The sequence below is a fragment of the Bacillus rossius genome, chromosome 8 (genome assembly GCF_032445375.1).
Source record: "Bacillus rossius redtenbacheri isolate Brsri chromosome 8, Brsri_v3, whole genome shotgun sequence".
NCBI classification, from domain to species: domain Eukaryota; kingdom Metazoa; phylum Arthropoda; class Insecta; order Phasmatodea; family Bacillidae; genus Bacillus; species Bacillus rossius.
The window spans coordinates 1,753,428-1,778,171 of NC_086336.1; the positions used below are offsets into that span (position 1 = coordinate 1,753,428).

At 43.8% G+C, this 24,744-nt stretch overlaps 1 protein-coding gene across 5 annotated transcripts in view; it reads right to left on the reverse strand.

Moving 5' to 3' along the window:
* Positions 1–15,430, reverse strand: part of LOC134535445 (uncharacterized) — a 43,850-nt gene extending 28,420 nt beyond the window's left edge. For 2 of the 5 annotated variants that reach the window (XM_063374550.1, XM_063374548.1), the window contains exons 1-2: positions 15,249–15,430; positions 1,977–2,202 (exon numbers count right to left, since the gene is read on the reverse strand). In XM_063374550.1, the coding sequence (XP_063230620.1) occupies positions 1,977–2,202; positions 15,249–15,358 (336 nt within the window). In that variant the 5' untranslated portion in view covers positions 15,359–15,430. Of the gene's footprint in view, positions 1–1,976; positions 2,203–14,455; positions 15,221–15,248 lie in introns of those variants that run through there. The other 3 variants (XM_063374549.1, XM_063374551.1, XM_063374552.1) reach the window with 3 other exon arrangements.
* Positions 15,431–24,744: the final 9,314 nt, after the last annotated feature.

Genomic DNA, 24,744 nt, shown 5'->3' on the forward strand with positions numbered 1-24,744 from the left:
TACACAAACTGATCTGATGATCAATTATGTAATGGCACGATTTTTTTAAGGCATGCACATCCGTTTAAAATTTTAGCATTTACAGTGGTCAATTTTGGATTATATTGTAACGGTTAACTTTTCCCTGAATACATCTTTAATGCGACTTATTTCCGTATGAAACGCTGCAAGAAAGTTACTGCGATCTCACGCTGAGTAAAATTAACGTTATATGTGCCTGCTTTATGCAATCAAGTGTTTGAGCTGTGGTGTCGCAGATTTAAGCTTAAAAAATTAACACTTCTGTGTTTTCCCAACATTTGTTATAAGATATAAAGTTATTGGCTACCTACAGCACAATAAGGCTTCAAGGACAGGTGAGTAGGTGCGAAGCAAATAACGCAAGTATCGGTTTCCAGGATTATTCTTTCCACGATAAAGATTACAATCCACAGCATTAATTATGAGCATGAAAATATTTTAATATACATCTTCCACACACACCAGCTGCACCATCCCTCGACAAGACCCAATGAACAATAAATATATAGAATAATTAAAATACTTGACGGATAAATACAACTTTATCTAACACTTTATCAGGGAGCCTTAAGTTAACAGTTCACGTTTGTTTACAAATCTTAAATAAACTTAAAAATTGGTATAAATCTTTAAAATGAGTATACTCTGACTACCTCTATCTCTCTATCTAGCTCATCTCTCTATCTATCTCTATCTCTCTATTCAGATCGTTATGATGTAGCAAGGGCCCAAGATTGTTGGTTACACTTAATACAAAACTGCAAGATTTGTTTGGTGGTTGTTATTAATCTATACTTTATAACAAATCTCTGACATATAAAGAGTTAATACAGAGCATGATAGTATAATTAATGCATTAAATGAGAGAAGATTACCAATAGAGATATATTTTTCATGATATGGTGATTAATGGATGGATCCAGGAAAGCTACGATGGAGGCTAATGGAACATGCATTCTTCCAACATGCATTAGTAGTAAATCAGAAGTAAATATAAAATAAACATTAAACAATACACTAATTCTTTTTGTAGATTATTACATCTGTATACCTACAATGGCAGCTATTACATCGATTAATAAATTGTAGCAACTATACAATGGTCTGTAAATTAATTACAATATCTCCTAGGTTCAGACAAGTCAGCAAAATGGAGCAGGAATCATCACTTCCAACAGGTACATTAACTGGGTGTCATCTGAAATCATGCTACGTCCCTCCTATGTGTGTCGAATGGAGTAGTTCACCCAGTTACAGATTCCCTAATGGAAAAACACACTGATGTTGCAAGATACTATATTGCCATGGAAATTATGTTAATAAAATTACAACATACTAGCAGTTTTGTAACATTTTTTTTAAGTACAACAATGTCTCACAAAATACACGTTTTTACAGGTTGTTCCCAAATTGTGGGGCATAAATTTAACTGGTGGCAGGGAACGCCAAAAACAAGCATATTTTTGTTGAGGAACACATGTCGGAAAACTAAATCCTGCAAATGTTCAGGCACGAACAGTGGCGGGCGTGCAAGGACTACTCCACTGGCTGAGAGGACATGCGGTCGTAGCGCAGTGATGTTCGAGCAGGCTCAGACTTGGAGCCACATTCGTCCTTCGTGTAAGCAACTCCCTGTTTGAGGTAGTAGAGGTACGGACGTCTTCCTACTCTGTATGTTTCTGAGCGTTCCGGTAAATACGGACTGCTCCTGCAAGGTTTTAGCCCGTCATACACTATTTGCACATCGGCCATCTCTCCGAGTATAAAGTCAGTTGTGCTATTGTACTCACTGACAGTCAATACTGTGCCACTCCCTCAAAACCAGGCATGTTAAAATTAAGCCCCGCAATAAGCGAACACCATCTGTAAAACAAATATCCCTTTATTTTATGAGGGTATTTACGACTCTGCAAGTTGGTTATTTCTTATAGTAGGTGTAGGGCTGTGTTACTTACTGCTCTGTTCTTGTCCTCTTCTCGGTTGGTGAGTGTCTGCTCCGAATCGCTTTTGGTACAGTTTTCAATTTCTTTCGGAACAGCGGTCCACAGTAAACGAGATTTTGAGGAATTTACAAAGTCCTCGATGTTGAAGTGGTGTTCACATATCTTTTTTCTTTTCAATGTCTTTTCGGTTAGTTCAAGAAATGATTCATTCTTACTGTTGCGTATCCACTCCAGGCATCTGATACACACGAACATACAGTTTGCTGTGATGGAATCCAAACAAAGATTTAACTTAAAATTAAGTTCGATCATAACATTTTTGTTGTAAACCAATTTTTTTTATAATTAAATAATTCAAATCTTCTCATTACACTAAATAACACAAAATAATGTGAACTAATTTACCCACAAAATTTTTTGTTGTTAAGTATGTAACATTGAATTTCATAATTATATTTAATTGCATCTAAATGATATATTGGATGAAGCGAACTGACAAAGAGGTAAGCCACTAAACTTCATTTCCAGTCAACAAAGGTTTGAATCTTAATATTTTTTTTTATTTGTGTTCCATGTTTTCCCGAAATCAATCTAGATCAATAATAAGACAAATTCATTGCCCTATTTCTTTCCCAGTGTCCCCACGTGTGGTCGGTAAGTATAGTAAGTAATGGAAAGACTGTATCAGGACCGCTGGTGATGGAGGACAACTGTTGTTCACTTCACCGGGAAGTTCAGGAAACGATTCACGGAGATAAAGGCTACATCACGAGCTTCAAGAAGAATAGGGAAAGGAAAGCCTACATAATAAAGAGTTATTTTCATGTTTATACATAATCAAATGTTTTGTTCATATTGAAATGTTTATTAATTTTTAATTACTATAGTGGGTTCTGCTAATTTTCAGTATAATAACGATGTCACGTTATCTTTAAAAGATTTGTGCAATGGGAGTGCATGACTTGATGTAAGTTTTTGGACATACGCCATTGCTAAGAACTTTTTCTGTTGAAGAAAAACTAATAAATAAAATAAATAAATAAAAATACCCAAAAAAGACAAAAAAAAACACACAAAATTAAGCAAACAATTGCTGTTGTCAACAATGATATGAACACCACAAAATATTCCGTAACAGGAATATGGTCAACAAACAAAGAAAAACAAAGAAAAATGTACTAAGAGAACGAAAAAAAAACCCCACAAATGATGACAACACAAAAATATTGAACCCAAAATAATTCAGCACAACAGTTGAAACGAGACAAAAACACGACAAAACGAAAAGACGAAACAAACACAATAGTTTTACCAAAACAGAAACAAGCGACGTTTCGGGAACTGCTATCTGCTCCCGTCCTCAGGCAGAGACGCACATGGTACGGAAACACAGGTGCGATGTCACGTTGTGAAGAATAACATACAGAGAGACAGCCAGCATTTGATTTTCATAAATTTGTATGGATTAATACAGATGTGGAAAAACTTATGTTTAAGTTAACGAAAATCATGTACGAAATACCATTTGACTAATTTAAGTTCACAATAGCCATTTTAATACATGCATGAAAATGCACTAGTGTCACAATTATTATTTATTCAGCACTTTCTGACACATTGCTGCTCTATACAGTCATTCTAAAGCTGGAGTCACAGTTGCACGACGAACCCGACCCGACACGACACGACACGACATCCCGCCGTACAGCTCCAGCACGACAGCTTTAATAGCGGAGGCTCACAACACCACGACAGTAATAACACGACAAACTCTTTATGGATGTCGGCAAATCTTCTCAAGCTAATAACGTTTATAAAATGCAGTTCAGAATGCGCTAAAAACAGAGTAGGACCTTTTATTTAGTTCCTGTTGACACAAAGCGAGATTAAGTTTATTATAAATACAAGGAAACGAGATATAGATATGTTAATAACGGACAAAAATAGTTCTGCTGTTAGTTATGCGAAGAATGAAAAAGAAACGTGATGTTAAAAGATGGTAGGTACGACACACTTTTGTTGATGTAGTGTTGGAGATTGGCACAATCTGGTACCACGAATGAGAGAGACGGATAAAGAATCGTGTGTGAAGTACGTGAGAATGTCACCAGCTCAGTTTGATAAACTATAGAGCATGTGGGGGGAGGGGGGGTGAATTATTGAAGAACTTGAGGAGAGAGGTTTATCACTAACTCTCAGGTATTCTTGTTTAATATTTAACAAGACATTTCCTTCTTTACAATAAATCTTTAAATTTTAGGTATATGTGCCATTATGCCACTCGTGTTTTATAGTAATTGTATGCACATATCACAGAAACACTTATATGTCATAAGTATTTGTCACTGGGGACTCTGTGAAGTCTTTTTGTACCAGTATAGAGTAGCACCAAATACATGCTCCGAAGTAATTAACGTTGTTTGTGAAGTGATCGGGAGGTGTTTGTACACGCAGCACTTTTCGATCTGAGTGACGTGTAAAATAATTGTGCTACTGAATTTTTAAAGAAATTTTGATTTTCCAAATTGTATTGGAGCCATAAATGGAAAAAAGTAGTTCAAGTAAGTGTAAGTGTTTATTACACAAGTGTCTTTGAAATGATGTAAAGGTAAGTTCCACAGTTCGCACTCCTCACTGGAGCTGGGCTCGACAGTGGTTCGCCCCTCACCTCTCGCCTGTCCGCTCACACAGTCTCGCGCCACTCAGTCGCACTCTCAGGGGGGTGCCTCACCCTCTTGGCCGACGTCGCACCTTCGCCCTCGGAACACAGGAATATCCCGTGCAGGCCGGCGTCACTGCTCGAGTACTGGAGGGTCGTCTTCCCAGAACCCCGGGCCGACTCAACACCCGAAACATCGAGAATAGCGTCGCTCGCTCACGCCACTCCGCGCCGCGACCCGCGGAATTCCCGAGGCCGCTCAGCGGTAGATGAAGATGCGCGGGGAGTTGGAGGGGAAGGTGTTAGCGTCGACCCTCGTACCCAAGCCAGGCCCTACATCAGAGGCCGTGCGGGGCCGCCAGCCAGATCCCAACCTGGCGCGTGTCGCGGTCTGGTCTGCGTTCGTAACAATACGTATTATTAATAATCTGATTCAAAATGTCGACCGACAAATGTCGATCGCTCGTTCATCTCAACAGAATAAGTTGAAAACATCTATACGACATGCTCTAAAGTTCTTCTCAAGTCGGACACATGTCTTCGAAGTTGGGGGCTGGACAATAATTTTACTGTAAATAATAGGGAACATATTTAAATGGAACACTGATCACCTAAATTATGTTTAGTGAACTAAGTTTAACAAACACCGATTATTTTGTCGCCCTAGCAAAATTATTTTATTAGCGGTGGTGACATCACAAAAATATGTAGAAAATAAAGCAGTTACTACCAATTATTTACATGAAATAGCTGTCCATGCATAAACTATGTAGGTACATAAAATCTTTATCTGTACGGCCACTGAATCACATTGATTTAAATCTATTCAATAAAAGTAATATTTTTGAGAAAGAAACGAATACTTATAATTATTTAAATATACAAAGTAGAATAATAACTCATGATATAAATATGTTTTTTAGAAAATTTGATTTTTGTTTAACTTAAGTTTAAATTATTTGGGCTTAAAAGGAACCCTGTAATTGTGCACCAATACAGAATGCAGAGCTTTAAAAGAATCCACGCGATTTGAAAAGTTCTTAATATATCGAAGTGGTGTTATTTACGAAAAGCATAGATGCGCTGTAGGCGGATGGACGGTTCTGTTTCAGTATTTCGTTTCTAAAATTTATTTTTAGGAAAGTGATAAGGGCTAAGAAGCATTTTTTTTTCTTCAGAATAATATTAAGACATGAAACACCCGGTAAAGATTCTTAACAGCCTTGCATTACACCTATAACTTCATTTCTCCACCAACATCTAACATTATGATTACTGCCTAAATCTCATAGACGCCCTATGCACGTCGTAAGACTGCGCGCCAGTCCGGCCACCGCTGACATCCAGCCTCACCGAGCCACCGGCCAGAGCCATCTAGGAGGCTCTGCACCGGCCCATAAACTAACTAGCGCCTAGACAGGCCCGTGCTATGAGCCGGAATCTTGGCTCACCGCTCTCTCGCTCTGTCTCTCCGTCGCTCCCTTCTCCCCCTTCACCACTGCGCTTTACCAATCATTTCACGGACATTCTCGTCATAAATGTATAAACATAAATTTGTGAACATATATTTATTATGCGTTAAAAATTGAATATTTTTAACGGGTCAGTGACTGAATCTGATTGTAATGAATATAAATATGGATTCAAACATAATATATTTTAAAGCGCCAAGAATGTTTAATTAAGTCAGTGTCTGATTAATGCCCGAAACAATGCATTTGGTATACGTTGAGAAATATTTCAACATAGGCTGTATCAGAGTATTTATGATGTGTGCTTGTATGAAAATATTAAGACAAAAAATTTAATATATGAGGAATGTGAACAATAGCAATTACAAAGGTTTTGGCACAACACGTTATGAAAGTGGTGGTTTGATTTTACGATTCGTCAACAAGATCATTAGAAACGAATAAACACATTCCATGCCAGGTAAATTTTTGGTCATAGCATATTTGAGAAACTATCACAGTATTAGCTTTGAATGGTTTCGGGAAACATTTAAACAACAAATCAGGCTTGATCGAACAAGATTCGAACCCCCATCCTCCAGATTTAGATCCCATTTCTTTACTGATACGCCACCTTGCTAGGTTTGAGAGCACAATAACTTACATAGATTATAAACAGACTTATCCAATATATAACATAAACCTTGACATTCCAACAAAATCATTACACTTTACTCGCCGGATATCCGAGTTGATTGGTCCGAGTCATTCGAGTTGCAAATTAAAGCTTCTGGAGTTTCCAATACACAACTTACTAGGAATCCTTTTCATATGCGCTACAGTTTTTCAAATATTTATTGTTTTCATTTTGCCGAATGTCCTAGCTAAATTAAACAGTAAAATTATTGTCAAACACATGGTATTCTACTTTTGACACAAAGCAATCTTCACTCATATATGAAACTCCTCTTCAAATAATTAAAAAATAAAAACCTTATGTTGACATACTATGCAGAATTACACCTGCAGCGATGTTGAGTAGGTTTCGTTAAAGAGTTTTTATTTCTTTTTTTTTTTTAATTTTCTTAGTTGAAAAAATTCGTTGAGGAGAAATTTTTTTATTGGCTTGGCTGTTATCCACAGGGCAGGGCTTCACTGTTCTGTCGAACAGCCAACATTACTGCGCGCAAAGGAGCGAGCATCTTCACTACGAGCTAATTGTATTGTTTCCGAGGTCTTCGCAATCAAAATATTTTTCCTGTCCTCCAGACTGATATTAATTTTTGGTTTCTTTTTACACAATTCTTCAGCAATCATTTCCGCCTCTCCGTCTGAATTTTCGTTGGTGTTAATAACAAGTACATTATTTGCGTCTTGATTGCAAAGTCTTGTCAAAACAGGCTAGTTTATACGGCAAACTAGATGAATGTGCTTGCACATATTCCACTTGATTGCAGAGTCCAAGCAGCTGCATGCGTAAAGATGGATGCATGTGTTACATTCCACACAGTTCATTTTGCACTCACATGACTCCTTCTCTTTGCGTACCTCGTAGATTTCCTTCACTGCTAACGACGATAAAACTTGCCAGCAGCCATCCTGCTCTGTAACGTCTGCCTCGTTCAACGATAAACTAGCCTTATGGCGTTTTCGCAAATTTGCAATTTTTGATGTGACTTTGCTCTTATGGATAAAAAGTAATCTGTCAAACAGTTTGTCTCTAAGAAAACTCATAATAGCGTGAACCGTTTTGTCCAAACGTTTTACATTTTTTCCATGCAAATAAATATACTTTAAAGTTGTATGCATCCTTTCAAGATGCATGCTTGTGTTTAATCCACAGTGAAGACGATAGAAATATGCCCACATTTATTTACATGGTACATAGTGTGTGCTAAAATATGTTCCAAATCCAAACTCAGCAGTTTCATCATCCTCACACATCATTTCGACACTAGACTTCAATAACAAAGAAAATGTTTCAAGGTCCCTTTCTTCCAGAATAGTTGTTATGATCAACTTGTATATTTCTACTTGCTTGGCTTTCGTTTTTATTTTGATAAAGTTTTTTCTCCATGCCCTATCTACGTGCCAGGTACAAAATAGCCGCTTATTTGGAGCACACATAACTGCAACCCAAGCATTGAAGAAAGACTCTGCCATGTCTGTCATAAAAACACTTGGTCTGATTATTCCGGCACGTTCACTAACACGTTGCAAAAAGATAGAGAACACATGTTCATCTGACCTATTAGAAATTTAAAATGCACAAGGGAAGCCCTGCCTCATATCATCTAAGACGAGCAGAGTAATCAGTTCGAAATTGTAATTATTTAGACTGTGAGTACCATCCATACAAACACAGTCAGGACCATATTTTTCAAGCATTACACATTGTGCACTGTTCATTATAACTAAGAAAAAATCCTCTTTCCGTAGCAGTGGGTGTTCTTCTCCCTGTTGTTTGTACATCAGAACACAGGGACTATCACTTTCATTCATTTCATTTACCCTTGCAGTGACACTTGTCCCGTCATCTGCATGCCTCATTTATTAGAGACATGCAAAATTCGCGGATTCATTTCGCGATAGGCTAGCATCAAAACAACTATACCTTCGTACCGCTTCTGCAATTGGCCCACATTTTGTCCGGGGAACTGTGAGCCAATGGGAAACACTAAAGCAAGAAAGTGCCGAATTACGGACAGCCTAGTTGAGACGTCTCACGCGTCAGTAGACAATGAACAGGTGTCATTTCCGCGAGTATTTAAAGGACTGTGGAGTCTATCCTAGAGATCAATGAATCCGCGAATTTTGCAGGTCTCTACTCATTACATTTGAACTCAAGTTTTATGCCCGCTCAATATTCTGCAAGTCCTTATTGGTCAGTAAATGTAACTTCGATAATGATGTTTCACAAACTGAATCACGAAATTCACCTTTAATAGTAGCTGGTGGTATACTGGAAGCAAGTTTTGATGCCAATGTTTCGCGATCTTTTTTCTGAATTCGCAAATGACCTGGTTCACACTGGTGACCAATTTGAGTGGAACAGAAATAAACTTTACACTTCCCATCTACCATTAAGGTCACCTGCATACCAGCTGGACACAGACCATTAATTTTGCAGGTACCTTGTATCTTGAGGTGTCGTTGCCCATTGTCTTTCGTGGTGTAATAACCAGAACGGTTGCATTGATATGAATACAGTTTTGTCCCATCATTATGCCTTTTTGCTCCCTTCGCTCTAACATACGAACTATTCGTTGTTTTCTCTCTCTCATATTTCCAAAATATGAAGTCTGAAAACGAACTAAAATCTAATGTTTCGTATACAGTAACTATGTCATGCACAATACAAAAATGATCAATCCTGATTGTCCTATTTCCAGAACAGAAGTCACAAATGCTGCAATTGACGTGTTTTTTACCTATTGTTGGCACATCCACGTGACAAGGATGATTCTCGCGCTGATGCCTTCGAAGTGTTCAAAGCTGTGCAAATTTTTTTCACATAGTTCACACTGACATGAACCTTCGCCTTTAGGTTTTCTTTGTCTTGGAACCGAATTAATTTCAGAATGGCATTTAGAAAAATGTCTTCGTAAACTATTGTTAAGTTCAAATTGTCTACTAGTCAGAACATGCAAACATATTGTTTCGGGAATGTTCCTTAACAGAAAAACGCCAAAAAAAAAACCAACTACCACTGTTTTCTAAATGTCAACAACATTTAGGAACAAACTTTATCACACGATATTACCGCAACGATAAATATTATAACAAAAGACGAACACGTAACTCACATATTCCCGCGAAAAAAGGGATGTCGCCTCTCCTTCCCGGCCGTTCAACAACTTTTTTTTCTTTTGTTTCTTTTGGATTCCCGTTCTCCTGCACCGGCCTGCCGCGCATGCGCAGAAAGATTTCGGCTGATAGTACGGGCACATACTCTGTGCACGGGCCTGTCTTTAGGCGCTAGTCATAAACTGCACTGTCATCCCACACACCACACTGTCATCCCGCCTCACTGACAGACATAGCAATGTTGGACCGGCTGTGCAAGGCAGATCTCGGCCAGTCAGTGTGTGGCTGGACTGGAACTCAGTCCGGCTCCCCCAGGGACCTCATTCTTGGCGCTGTCGGAATAATTCCGCTACAGGAATTACTGATATCAAATAGAGATTTGCTAACCCAATTCTTGAACACTTACCAGCGGAATTAAGTATCGGAATCACGTCACTAACTGTCGGAATTATTCCACCACTTCCTTTACTGGTGGAATCGCAACTCTGTTAGAGATTTTAGAGTTTGTAGTTCTTCTGAACTTCGGTTTGTTGAAAATGGAGGCTCTATTGTGGTTCTGAAATACTTTTAAATCGTGTTGATGGTTAAGTTAGGTAGGCGTAAGCTATTGTTTAATTTTGTAAAATAGTGCGGATGCCTAAGTTATATTAGGTTATCTACATTTAAATCCAGCAATAACTTATTAACCTCGTTATAGTATGTGATGTATATATCAGATAAAAATACACATGGTATTGTAGGTAGGCCTATCACGGAGTCGTAGGTTATATCTGATTGAAATTAATTAGAATCCTAAAGGAAAAATAAGTTATTTACAGAACCTCATATGCTATGGGTTTAATAAAATGTCCAATTTACTGTGTTTAAAAATTAAACACGAGTGTCATACCAACCTCTAAAATTCGTGAATTCGTGAGAAAAAGTTTGTAAATGAAAGTATAACGATATTAATTTGTTTCTGTGACTGACAATGTCAAAATTTTCTTAAATATTTACGACAGTTATATTTGCAATTTTTCATTACTTTACATTTAATGCTGCGTAGAAATATGATAAGTATTTGTTAATTGTGTTTTTTGATCAGATAATGCACATTTATTCGTAAAAAAGTACATCTATTCCGGGATTGAAATGCACTCGAAATAAGTCCAGTTATATATGAATTTGTCTCAATTACAATTTGATTGTGAAAATAAAATTTATCCTTTTTACCTCTTCCTATTTTGCAAACCTATCCTACATTTCCTGCCATGCAGGTAGGCACATGTGGAAAATATTCTTGGAATCCACACAAACCAATAAAACCCACACTCGTACTATTAAATAAACAATATAACAGAAAAGATAGCTGCTGAAAGTAGATTTTTCGATACATGAAAAATTGAATTTTCCCAGAAGCAGCTTCTCCAAACAATTACTAATTTTCTCCCAAAATAATTACTATGAAATTGTCCATAAAGTTAACTTTTTGTAATGACTTGGAGTGATTATAAAAATCTCAGTGTACCTACACATTCATAACCTTTTTTTGAAACCAACTAACACTGCACAAAATTTATTTTCACCCCATAGTATACACAAATGGAACAAATTATGCAGAAACTCTAAACAAAAATTACTTTTTAAGTGTACAGTTTTCAAATAAAAAAGCATGAAACTGTAAACATTTTCATAAATATTTTTTTTGTAGTACTTTCTCCGGAAGAAATAAAGTTTACATTGTATTTCAGGACACTATTTTTTATTGCTTAATTTTTTTCTTCATATGTTAGATTTTTCCATTTTTCGAGCCTAACTTTACAACTCATCTGTAATAATTGTTTATCAGTAAAAGGTAACGTAACGTCCACATCAATCAACTAGAGAAAAAAGATAAATAGACTGAAAAAATTAACTTCTTTCATGAGAAATGCTCCTTCCCTCATTGTGGTTGGCCTTCTACCAGTGACGTAAAAAATAAAAACAACTTTACCACACTTCCAAAGAAACTTTTCGTTAACCCGACAATCTTGATTCCAATACTCGCTATAGCAGTTTCAAGAGTAGGCTTTCATGCGACAACGAACAAAAGAGCGTTCTCAGGTTTTCCTCTGCGCATCCACAGACTTCCCCTACCACGGCGGGAAAGGAGGGGTGGCAAACCAACCCGTCACGCCTGAGCCCGTCTTACACGAACACCAACGGCGTACTTATGCATTTCATTTCATCATTTGACCACAGTGGCAACTAAATTGCGCCTCAGAATTTTTAATTAGTTTTCCAGATTAAAGTCTACGTCCCTCATAGCATAGCATTATTGTTATTGTTTTTCCCATTTTGATGTTTAATTTTATGATGGTGTTTTGATTGAAGATTCATGTATCGACTCGTTTAAATCACAAACATTTAAAACTTTTAATGAACAATAATTAATCTTGGACCTTTCCCAATGGACTCTGTGACGCCTATTTCCGTATCTGACTGCCAACAATAACTTGCGCTGTGTGTAGCATGAACATAAGTTTCGTCAACATGAACTACGGTTCTGCCAGCCTCACGTAACTCACGCATTTGTTCAAGGTAGCGCCCTCTCCAAGCAGCTATTTCTGGCTTTTCAATCAAAATATTTCTCTTCGATTGACACTCTTTCCAGCGAAACCCTAACCTATTAAACAACTTTCGCTTCAGTTCAAAACGTTGTCTTCTTGAAAAGCCTTAGGGCCGGTTTTATGACCTCCGGCTAAAGTTCTGGCTAAAATTTAACCGCAGGCTAGCTCTTATTTCGGTTTTATGACTCCCTGTTAACGTCTACCTACCAGTTAAAGTCCCGGCTAACCTAGCGGGTGGATGAACCGGCCGCTAGCTGCTTAACCGGAGGCTAAGCAACAGAAAATAAAATGGCGATGTATCAGGCGAGGTTAGTTGTTGTTAGTGATGATGACTATTTGAGGAATTCTATTGAATATTTGCAGGATGCGATGGAATAATTTATTACTAAATGTAAAATGCTTCGCTTTCGTCAAAGTTTTATTAAAAATTACATGGCATGAAAGTGTAGTCACGCTTTTCTATTCTCGTCGAGTCGTGTATTATTATTTGACTTTAATTGATCACGAAGTACATAAACGTATGCTATGTATATAAACTTAAATGTTCCTGCTTAAGAATATGTGTAAATAAGTGAATTTTAAAATTGCAAAACGAGGGTTATTATTACCGGTAGGTACCTATAAAATGCGTGTTTTCGTGGAAGTTGTATCTGTGAATTTTTATTCGTAATACAGTGGACATATGCCGGGAATGAAATGCACTTCATACGACTTCAGACGTGGTTATAATTCAATAAATACAATTGAATGTGAAAATAAATGTTACCCAATTATCCCTTCCCTATTTTACAAACCATTAGGTACTTATTATCTACCTGCCACGCAAGTGAAAAACGAAAACAGCACTGGAATTATTCTGTTTACCGTATCCAAGTTTATCCCTTGATCCTATCGGCATGACCCTTTATATGTTGGTCTTGTTTTACATTATACTTGCTGTTTTAATTTAGAATGTTGAAAAATCCTGTACACAACACAAAATACCTAACATATCACGATGCAAACAAATTATGTCAGGTCTTGTAAAAATATATTTCTTTCGTATACATTTTACAATCATAATTATTTCCCCAGTGAATATATCTAGGATCTCTCGACCTACTAAATTAAAATTAAAACAGCAAACATCCTATACCACAAACTAATTCCATCAGGATCGGATTCATTTGGATACGTGATACGAAACTATTAGTACAAAAATGAAACCTACACCAGTGAAATGAAAATTGACAAGTATTTTCCCGAAACGGGGTCTATATTATTTGATTATTAAATAAATTTATGAAAGAAATAAGTGTTCTCTAGCAAAAATGTCATCCCTATTTATTTGTTGGTATAGAATTACTTCGTTAGTTTTGGCTTAATATATAACCTAACAAAATCATGAGTTCCAATACAAGAGTAAAGTTGAAAACACACGGTTTTGAATCGTAAATTGTAATTTTATGGTTTAATACAAAGCAGGTTTGACGTCAAAGTAGTTTTTGGTTAATTTAATTATATCTGTTGCAAGATAAAGTTCGCGGCATATTTCTTTACTGCAGCTGTAAATATTCCGAATCACAATACAAACAAACAGCTGACTAACATTCTACCAGAAAAAATAACTGTCTTGCAACAAAAGTTACCAAATTCTGTTTTATTTCATTACCAACACACCCATTATTACACCACACGCTTCGTCAGGTTCCGGTTAGCCAACCGCAGGCTAAGTATGGGTCATAATACACCCCTCGTTCGTTAACCGGAGGCTAGCCTTACCTGGCGGCTAGCTAACCTGAGGATTTAGCCGGAGGTCATAATATCGGCCCTTAGTCAACTTATTTAACGTCGGAACCGATTTCCTGACTGTATAAAAGTCGTGAATTTTTCTCCGCACGGCACCACATGTAAAATAGTCTACTTCAATTATTTTCCTATGCTCTGTTTTCTTACCCATCGGTGTCGAAAAAGCTAAACTGCTTTTGCTCTTTAATTTCGCCTTACCTTCTGCTAGAATTCGTCTAACTGTTGATACTGAGACACCTGTTGCAGCACTTGTTGTTACAGCGACATTGTACGTCAATTTATAAACTGTTTTTGTTTACTGAGATGTGTTGCAAAATTGTAAACAATCTCACGAGCTTTTCCCCGCAATGGCGTGCCAGATTCAATACGTGATTTCAATCCCGACGTAGAAGCCATTACTTAGATCTGTTCGTGTAATACGGACTGCGAGACAGCCGAGCGCGAAGGTTTTAGCCAGACAGCGGCTCCATCACTAACCCCCCCCCACTTCCTGACGCGCTTATCACATGACCGTCTGCTGGCAGTGAGATCTGCGTAGGTTCTTTTCCTTGTTGTCGCACTATAACTCTTGAAATGTTTAAATAAATACCAGAGTGAAAATAAACTTGTTTTAATGAGTTGTAAGTGCATAGCCTTTATGATTAATTAATATAATTACATGACAAATTTACTCCAGAATTTAAGTTGCAAGTGTTATACCAAACCAGCTTTTAGATTACAAAAAAAAAAGATCAAATGTATTATTTTACTATTTTTTTTTTCCAGAGTAATGAAAGTACTTTAAGCATCAACATTCCGAGTTAGATTAACGAGGCAGATATTTAATCATTTATATTTGGTGTTAGTTTAGCTTCAAAATTGGCAAAACGTAAATAACTTGAGAACGTCAGTTAGTTGATAACATCCAGTCACGTGGCTATTGTGTACATATATAAAACATGTTGCCAACTGTAGCACAGCGTGTAAGTTCAAAGGCACACCAAACACTGACCTTTTCTTGTCTTTCACGGGAAATGAAAACAAGGAGAAGCTGTGGACTCCATGCGTGCGTCTGTTCTTGCAGCCGGTAAACCAACACCGATCACTCTTAGGAACCGCCATCCACACGGAGCCAAGCACGACGCATGCCAGGCGGGCGCGAACTGACACGCAGTCACGCTGTTGCCGCGTGGCCGGGAGGGGAGAGGGAGCGGTAGAGCTGGCAACAGTGCGCAGAGCGCGTCCCTGGGGCCGCGTTCCGTTACTCACCAGGAGGCGCAAGCGTGCGTGAGCGCGGGAACGCTCTCTTCACTACGCGCGCTTGAATTTAAAAAAGTAATGGAATCATGGCTACTGAGCATGCGTAGAGGAGTTTCGGTGTCACATTTTAGGACGCACACTCTTCCAAGTACTTCACTTAAACGCTATGGCTGACGTAATTACATGCAAGGTTATCTCGTCATCTCGACACGTTTCTGAAAATATGCTTGCATGCACATATCAACAAGCTACAAAAGAAACATGAGGTAGAAGTTTCCTAGGGTTTTTTACTTACTATAAGTGCTTTGTGCCTGGTTTCCCAGCTATTGCCAGACCAATCTATTAGCTGACTGAGAATAAGATACAAATTTTGTGGACTTCTGGGTGTGAGGGTTCTTTTCAGAAACTTTAGGAGGCACTTTGCTATAGCCCCATACTAGCCTACCTCCATCAGCATACAGATGCAAGTGGAGCTGGTCTAGGCACTGTACTTTCCCAGGCTCAGAATGAATTTGAACGAGTCACAGGGTAATACAGCAAAATTTTATCTAAACCCAAAATTTACCATAGTGTTACAAAAAAAAGCTTTTATATGCATTTTAATCCCTGCAGCATTTTCACAAGTATTTTAAGAGAGAAATTTCCATGAATGCACCGAACATGCTGCACTTAAGTGGCTGTTGCAGTTCAAGAACTCAGAGGGATAACTCGTTAGGTAGATTGAACAGATACAGATGTATGATCACCGAATAGAACACAGGAAGAGGCAAACTCACAGCAATGCTAATGCCTTCTCCCACCGACCATACGATGTAGACTGCAACCATTGCAAAAGGCAGGAAATAATGAAGGAATCGAAAACATCCAATATATAAATATCATTAACAGTGAAAATAAATGAGTCCATCCGGCCTATAAGTGACACAAAGACAGGACTCTGGCCTAGGACCCTTTATAAACTGATAAGATAAGGGTACATGAATCTATCATGGCATGAGATATTCTGTGACCGAAGAACAGTGAAAATTTTTGTGAACAATGGGTTTACTTAATAATGGTGAATAGGTTATTAAAGAGGGCGTGGGATAGTCCAAATGGGATTGATTGTCATGCAACTACTCTTTACGACCAGCCTAGTGCCAGAAGTGTTGAAAGAAATGCATGATAGGGCCTCGAGTGGTTGTATTGGAGTAAATAAATTCTAGCCAACATTCGCCAACAGTACTTCGGGTTGAGGTACCATAAGGATGTAGAAGCTTGGTGTAAACAATGTGACGTATGTTCAGCCAGGAAAGGGCCACAGCATCGGAGTCGTGGAAAAATGAGGTCCTACAACTTTGAAGTTCCATTTGACGGGATAGCAATTGCTGTACCATTTCCCAAGACTAAATATGGTGTCAACGGATTATTTCAGTAAGTGGCCAGAAGCTTTCGCTCTTTCCAAATAGGAAACCCCCACCATGGTGGTGACACTACTCAACAACCTCATCTACGAGTCGAGGTTTGGAGCTGCACTTTAGAGTCAAATATATTCCAGGAGGTGTGTCGATTACTTGGGATAAAGAAGACCAGGACGACTGCCTTACATCCTGAGTCTTATGGCATGAAGGAGAGGTTAAACAGGAATACAGAGGAAACCTTACCAATGTTGTGGCTGACCACCAACAAGATTGGGCCCAACACATCCAATTGTTTCTGATGACAAAGTATTGAGTTTGGATAGGAGTTGATATTGCCCTCTCCAAGAACCTACCAGCACCACTGACTATGTACCATCAGGAGCTGTGTGTGGCACTTATACATGATGAGACCCATAAAATACCTTCGATTGGCTAGGGACAAGATAAAGACTATGTATGACATGAAGGTTAACTTAAACTTATTTAAAGAAGGGGATTTTAGGTAGTTATACCACTCGCAACGAAAGAAAGGCAGGTGACCTTAACTTCAAGCGGCATCGAAAGGCTTAACTAAAATGTTGAAAGGACTCAATGACATGGCCTACCACATTCAGAGCAGGAAAAGGGGACGAATGAAAATGGTACATTTGGACTGATGGAGGAACTGCACCAGTGTTTGTGGAGGGGCCAGTGCTACGAGACTGCTAGAGACGAGACCAGCCAGCCAACCTCCTGGTGCAGGCACGAGCAGGTACAAGGACCTTCCATTAGCGGCCACTTTCGACCAGCACCCACCCACGGAGTCCGGATGTCTCTCTGTCTCTCCGGAGGGTATGTCAGGTTCCCAGAGTGCCGTCGCGTGAATGGTGTGACTAGGATGCCTTTTTTTTTAAATCGCAGTTTCGTGAGTTAAGTTGGGGACTTTGATGACGCGTTACATTGGAGGGCTACGAGACATTTCCAGGACAGAGCTTGTGAGGTATAAAAGGAAGGCTGATCTGTGAGCTGAAAAAAGAAAAGAAGAAGGTGAGTTACCCTACGATCTATAGTATAACTGTCGTAAAGGCTGAATGCAAACTTTATTCAGCTGACCATCTTAGTGGTGAATAATAGTTCAGCAAATACTGAAAAACCTCATCGAAATAGGTTTTTGGAAATTTTAACTGTATTTTCTTTTGATGAAATGGTTTTAGAGGTTTTTAAGATAAGTAAAACTCTAAAATATGTTGATGTAGGTAATACTTAAAAAAATACCAAAAGTAATTTCTCGTTTTACTTATTTATTAAATAAAAATTACTATTATATAGCATGCTTTAATTTTTGTTCACAAAATATTTAAGTAGAAAAAAAAACAGGACATTTATTAATTTGTCCTAATACACTTTATGTTAAATAGTCGTTAGTACAATGGTTTTTCTATACTCATCCCGCAGATATGATCTTCTTAACATTCCCAGCACTGTCCATCCTCTTCCACTCAACAGAGATAACACAACGTGCACAGAGACTCTGAAGAGGGGGAACAGTTGCAACATGCACGTCCGTGGGTTGGGCAGGCAACTCGTGCCGAGTTGGGCTCTCTCAACCAACAAGTCAGCACCGGTTACTTTCATAAACACCATGTCATGAAATGAGATACACCAGCCATTTCTGTGATTCGGCGAGCCAGCACAAACATTTTAAGTCTGGTGGCTTGGTTGCACTTACCTCTGTGTCTTCCGAATGCCACTTCGAAATTACTACACAACTTGAAATTATAAATTAACAGAATCAACAAATTAAATACTAAATAAAAACATCCAGAGATAAAATTTGGAAACAAAAAAATTGAATATTCTGATACCGAAAGGACATTTTCCATAATGCGTTGAATTAATATAAACAAATAATTCAGAATTGACTGAAATTCCAAATACCAACATAAAGAAGAGGCGATAACCCTAACCGGCTTTCGTTTAGTCATCTCGCCGCCGGTCACGTGATGTCACCGTGTCTCGCCCGCACCAGTCCATCGCTCTAGCGATAATGGGATTAGTGGGCGGTGTGTTCAATACCGAGGTGACGAGAGACAACTGGCTTCAGGTGCTGGTGGATTGGCGAGAGGCAACTGGCTTCAGGTGCTGGTGAGGAGTGGCGAGAGACAACTGGCTTCAGGTGCTGGTGGGGAGTGGCGTGAGACAACTGGCTTCAGGTGCTGGTGGAGTGGCGAGAGGCAACTGGCTTCAGGTGCTGGTGGAGTGGCGAGAGGCAACTGGCTTCAGGTGCTGGTGGAGTGGCGAGAGGCAACTGGCTTCAGGTGCTGGTGGAGTGGCGAGAGGCAACTGGCTTCAGGTGCTGGTGGGGAGTGGCGTGAGACAACTGGCTTCAGGTGCTGGTGGAGTGGCGAGAGGCAACTGGCTTCAGGTGCTGGTGGAGTGGCGAGAGGCAACTGGCTTCAGGTGCTGGTGGAGTGGCGAGAGGCAACTGGCTTCAGGTGCTGGTGAGGAGAGGCGAGAGGCAACTGGCTTCAGGTGCTGGTGGGGAGTGGCGTGAGACAACTGGCTTCAGGTGCTGGTGGAGTGGCGAAAGGCAACTGGCTTCAGGTGCTGGTGGGGAGTGGCGAGAGACAACTGGCTTCAGGTGCTGGTGGGGAGTGGCGAGAGGCAACTGGCTTCAGGTGCTGGTGGAGTGGCGAGAGGCAACTGGCTTCAGGTGCTGGTGGAGTGGCGAGAGGCAACTGGCTTCAGGTGCTGGTGGAGTGGCGAGATGCAACTGGCTTCAGGTGCTGGTGGAGTGGCGAGAGGCAACTGGCTTCAGGTGCTGGTGGAGTGGCGAGAGGCAACTGGCTTCAGGTGCTGGTGGAGTGGCGAGAGGCAACTGGCTTCAGGTGCTGGTGGAGTGGCGAGAGGCAACTGGCTTCAGGTGCTGGTGGAGTGGCGAGAGGCAACTGGCTTCAGGTGCTGGTGAGGAGAGGCGAGAGGCAACTGGCTTCAGGTGCTGGTGGAGTGGCGAGAGGCAACTGGCTTCAGGTGCTGGTGGAGTGGCGAGAGGCAACTGGCTTCAGGTGCTGGTGGAGTGGCGAAAGGCAACTGGCTTCAGGTGCTGGTGAGGAGAGGCGAGAGGCAACTGGCTTCAGGTGCTGGTGGGGAGTGGCGTGAGACAACTGGCTTCAGGTGCTGGTGGAGTGGCGAGAGGCAACTGGCTTCAGGTGCTGGTGGAGTGGCGAGAGGCAACTGGCTTCAGGTGCTGGTGGAGTGGCGAGAGGCAACTGGCTTCAGGTGCTGGTGGAGTGGCGAGAGACAACTGGCTTCAGGTGCTGGTGGAGTGGCGAGAGGCAACTGGCTTCAGGTGCTGGTGAGGAGAGGCGAGAGGCAACTGGCTTCAGGTGCTGGTGGAGTGGCGAGAGGCAACTGGCTTCAGGTGCTGGTGGGGAGTGGCGTGAGACAACTGGCTTCAGGTGCTGGTGGAGTGGCGAAAGGCAACTGGCTTCAGGTGCTGGTGGGGAGTGGCGAGAGACAACTGGCTTCAGGTGCTGGTTGAGTGGCGAGAGGCAACTGGCTTCAGGTGCTGGTGGGGAGTGGCGAGAGACAACTGGCTTCAGGTGCTGGTGGAGTGGCGAGAGGCAACTGGCTTCAGGTGCTGGTGGAGTGGCGAGAGGCAACTGGCTTAAGGTGCTGGTGGGGAGTGGCGAGAGACAACTGGCTTCAGGTGCTGGTGGAGTGGCGAGAGGCAACTGGCTTCAGGTGCTGGTGGGGAGTGGCGAGAGACAACTGGCTTCAGGTGCTGGTGGAGTGGCGAGAGGCAACTGGCTTCAGGTGCTGGTGGAGTGGCGAGAGGCAACTGGCTTCAGGTGCTGGTGGAGTGGCGAGAGGCAACTGGCTTCAGGTGCTGGTGGAGTGGCGAGAGGCAACTGGCTTCAGGTGCTGGTGAGGAGAGGCGAGAGGCAACTGGCTTCAGGTGCTGGTGGAGTGGCGAGAGGCAACTGGCTTCAGGTGCTGGTGGAGTGGCGAGAAGCAACTGGCTTCAGGTGCTGGTGGGGAGTGGCGTGAGACAACTGGCTTCAGGTGCTGGTGGAGTGGCGAAAGGCAACTGGCTTCAGGTGCTGGTGGGGAGTGGCGAGAGACAACTGGCTTCAGGTGCTGGTGGAGTGGCGAGAGGCAACTGGCTTCAGGTGCTGGTGGGGAGTGGCGAGAGACAACTGGCTTCAGGTGCTGGTGGAGTGGCGAGAGGCAACTGGCTTCAGGTGCTGGTGGAGTGGCGAGAGGCAACTGGCTTCAGGTGCTAGTGGGGAGTGGCGAGAGGCAACTGGCTTCAGGTGCTGGTGGGGAGTGACGAGAGGCAACTGGCTTCAGGTGCTGGTGGGGAGTGGTGAGAGGCAACTGGCTTCAGGTGCTGGTGGGGAGTGGTGAGAGGCAACTGGCTTCAGGTGCAGGTGGGGAATGGCGAGAGGCAACTGGCTTCAGGTGCAGGTGGGGAATGGCGAGAGGCAACTGGCTTCAGGTGCTGGTGGGGAGTGGCGAGAGGCAACTGGCTTCAGGTGCTGGTGGAGTGGCGAGAGGCAACTGGCTTCAGGTGCTGGTGGAGTGGCGAGAGGCAACTGGCTTCAGGTGCTGGTGGAGTGGCGAGAGGCAACTGGCTTCAGGTGCTGGTGGGGAGTGGCGTGAGACAACTGGCTTCAGGTGCTGGTGGAGTGGCGAAAGGCAACTGGCTTCAGGTGCTGGTGGGGAGTGGCGAGAGACAACTGGCTTCAGGTGCTGGTGGAGTGGCGAGAGGCAACTGGCTTCAGGTGCTGGTGGGGAGTGGCGAGAGACAACTGGCTTCAGGTGCTGGTGGAGTGGCGAGAGGCAACTGGCTTCAGGTGCTGGTGGAGTGGCGAGAGGCAACTGGCTTCAGGTGCTGGTGGAGTGGCGAGAGGCAACTGGCTTCAGGTGCTGGTGGAGTGGCGAGAGGCAACTGGCTTCAGGTGCTGGTGAGGAGAGGCGAGAGGCAACTGGCTTCAGGTGCTGGTGGAGTGGCGAGAGGCAACTGGCTTCAGGTGCTGGTGGAGTGGCGAGAGGCAACTGGCTTCAGGTGCTGGTGGAGTGGCGAGAGGCAACTGGCTTCAGGTGCTGGTGGGGAGTGGCAAGAGGCAACTGGCTTCAGGTGCTGGTGGGGAGTGGTGAGAGGCAACTGGCTTCAGGTGCTGGTGGAGTGGCGAGAGGCAACTGGCTTCAGGTGCTGGTGGAGTGGCGAGAGGCAACTGGCTTCAGGTGCTGGTGGGGAGTGGCGTGAGACAACTGGCTTCAGGTGCTGGTGGAGTGGCGAGAGACAACTGGCTTCAGGTGCTGGTGGGGAGTGGCGAGAGGCAACTGGCTTCAGGTGCTGGTGGATTGGCGAGAGGCAACTGGCTTCAGGTGCTGGTGAGGAGTGGCGAGAGGCAACTGGCTTCAGGTGCAGGTGGGGAATGGCGAGAGGCAACTGGCTTCAGGTGCTGGTGGGGAGTGGCGAGAGGCAACTGGCTTCAGGTGCTGGTGGGGAGTGGTGAGAGGCAACTGGCTTCAGGTGCTGGTGGACTGGCAAGAGGCAACTGGCTTCAGGTGCTGGTGGAGTGGCGAGAGACAACTGGCTTCAGGTGCTGGTGGAGTGGCGAGAGGCAACTGGCTTCAGGTGCTGGTGGAGTGGCGAGAGGCAACTGGCTTCAGGTGCTGGTGGAGTGGCGAGAGACAACTGGCTTCAGGTGCTGGTGGGGAGTGGCGAGAGGCAACTGGCTTCAGGTGCTGGTGGGGAGTGGTGAGAGGCAACTGGCTTCAGGTGCTGGTGGAGTGGCGAGAGGCAACTGGCTTCAGGTGCTGGTGGAGTGGCGAGAGGCAACTGGCTTCAGGTGCTGGTGGAGTGGCGAGAGGCAACTGGCTTCAGGTGCTGGTGGGGAGTGGCGTGAGACAACTGGCTTCAGGTGCTGGTGGAGTGGCGAAAGGCAACTGGCTTCAGGTGCTGGTGGGGAGTGGCGAGAGACAACTGGCTTCATGTGCTGGTGGAGTGGCGAGAGGCAACTGGCTTCAGGTGCTGGTGGGGAGTGGCGAGAGACAACTGGCTTCAGGTGCTGGTGGAGTGGCGAGAGGCAACTGGCTTCAGGTGCTGGTGGAGTGGCGAGAGGCAACTGGCTTCAGGTGCTGGTGGAGTGGCGAGAGGCAACTGGCTTCAGGTGTTGGTGGAGTGGCGAGAGGCAACTGGCTTCAGGTGCTGGTGAGGAGAGGCGAGAGGCAACTGGCTTCAGGTGCTGGTGGAGTGGCGAGAGGCAACTGGCTTCAGGTGCTGGTGGAGTGGCGAGAGGCAACTGGCTTCAGGTGCTGGTGGAGTGGCGAGAGGCAACTGGCTTCCAGTGGTGGTGGAGTGGCGAGAGGCAACTGGCTTCCAGTGGTGGTGGAGTGGCGAGAGGCAACTGGCTTCAGGTGCTGGTGGAGTGGCGAGAGGCAACTGGCTTCAGGTGCTGGTGAGGAGTGGCGAGAGGCAACTGGCTTCAGGTGCTGGTGGAGTGGCGAGAGGCAACTGGCTTCAGGTGCTGGTGAGGAGTGGCGAGAGGCAACTGGCTTCAGGTGCTGGTGGAGTGGCGAGAGGCAACTGGCTTCAGGTGCTGGTGGAGTGGCGAGAGGCAACTGGCTTCGGGTGCTGGTGGAGTGGCGAGAGGCAACTGGCTTCAGGTGCTGGTGGAGTGGCGAGAGGCAACTGGCTTCAGGTGCTGGTGGAGTGGCGAGAGGCAACTGGCTTCAGGTGCTGGTGGGGAGTGGCGAGAGGCAACTGGCTTCAGGTGCTGGTGGGGAGTGGCGAGAGGCAACTGGCTTCAGGTGCTGGTGGGGAGTGGCGAGAGTCAACTGGCTTCAGGTGCTGGTGGGGAGTGGCGAGAGGCAACTGGCTTCAGGTGCTGGTGGGGAGTGGCGAGAGGCAACTGGCTTCAGGTGCTGGTGGAGTGGCGAGAGGCAACTGGCTTCAGGTGCTGGTGGGGAGTGGCGAGAGACAACTGGCTTCAGGTGCTGGTGGATTGGCGAGAGGCAACTGGCTTCAGGTGCTGGTGAGGAGTGGCGAGAGGCAACTGGCTTCAGGTGCAGGTGGGGAATGGCGAGAGGCAACTGGCTTCAGGTGCTGGTGGGGAGTGGCGAGAGGCAACTGGCTTCAGGTGCTGGTGGTGAGTGGTGAGAGGCAACTGGCTTCAGTTGCTGGTGGAGTGGCAAGAGGCAACTGGCTTCAGGTGCTGGTGGAGTGGCGAGAGACAACTGGCTTCAAGTGCTGGTGGAGTGGCGAGAGGCAACTGGCTTCAGGTGCTGGTGGAGTGGCGAGAGACAACTGGCTTCAGGTGCTGGTGGGGAGTGGCGAGAAGGCAAATGGCTTCAGTTGCTGGTGGGGATTGGTGAGAGGCAACTGGCTTCAGGTGCTGGTGGAGTGGCGAGAGGCAACTGGCTTCAGGTGCTGGTGGAGTGGCGAGAGGCAACTGGCTTCAGGTGCTGGTGGGGAGTGGCGTTAGACAACTGGCTTCAGGTGCTGGTGGAGTGGCGAAAGGCAACTGGCTTCAGGTGCTGGTGGGGAGTGGCGAAAGGCAACTGGCTTCAGGTGCTGGTGGGGAGTGGCGAGAGACAACTGGCTTCAGGTGCTGGTGGAGTGGCGAGAGGCAACTGGCTTCAGGTGCTGGTGGGGAGTGGCGAGAGACAACTGGCTTCAGGTGCTGGTGGAGTGGCGAGAGGCAACTGGCTTCAGGTGCTGGTGGAGTGGCGAGAGGCAACTGGCTTCAGGTGCTGGTGGAGTGGCGAGAGGCAACTGGCTTCAGGTGCTGGTGGAGTGGCGAGAGGCAACTGGCTTCAGGTGCTGGTGAGGAGAGGCGAGAGGCAACTGGCTTCAGG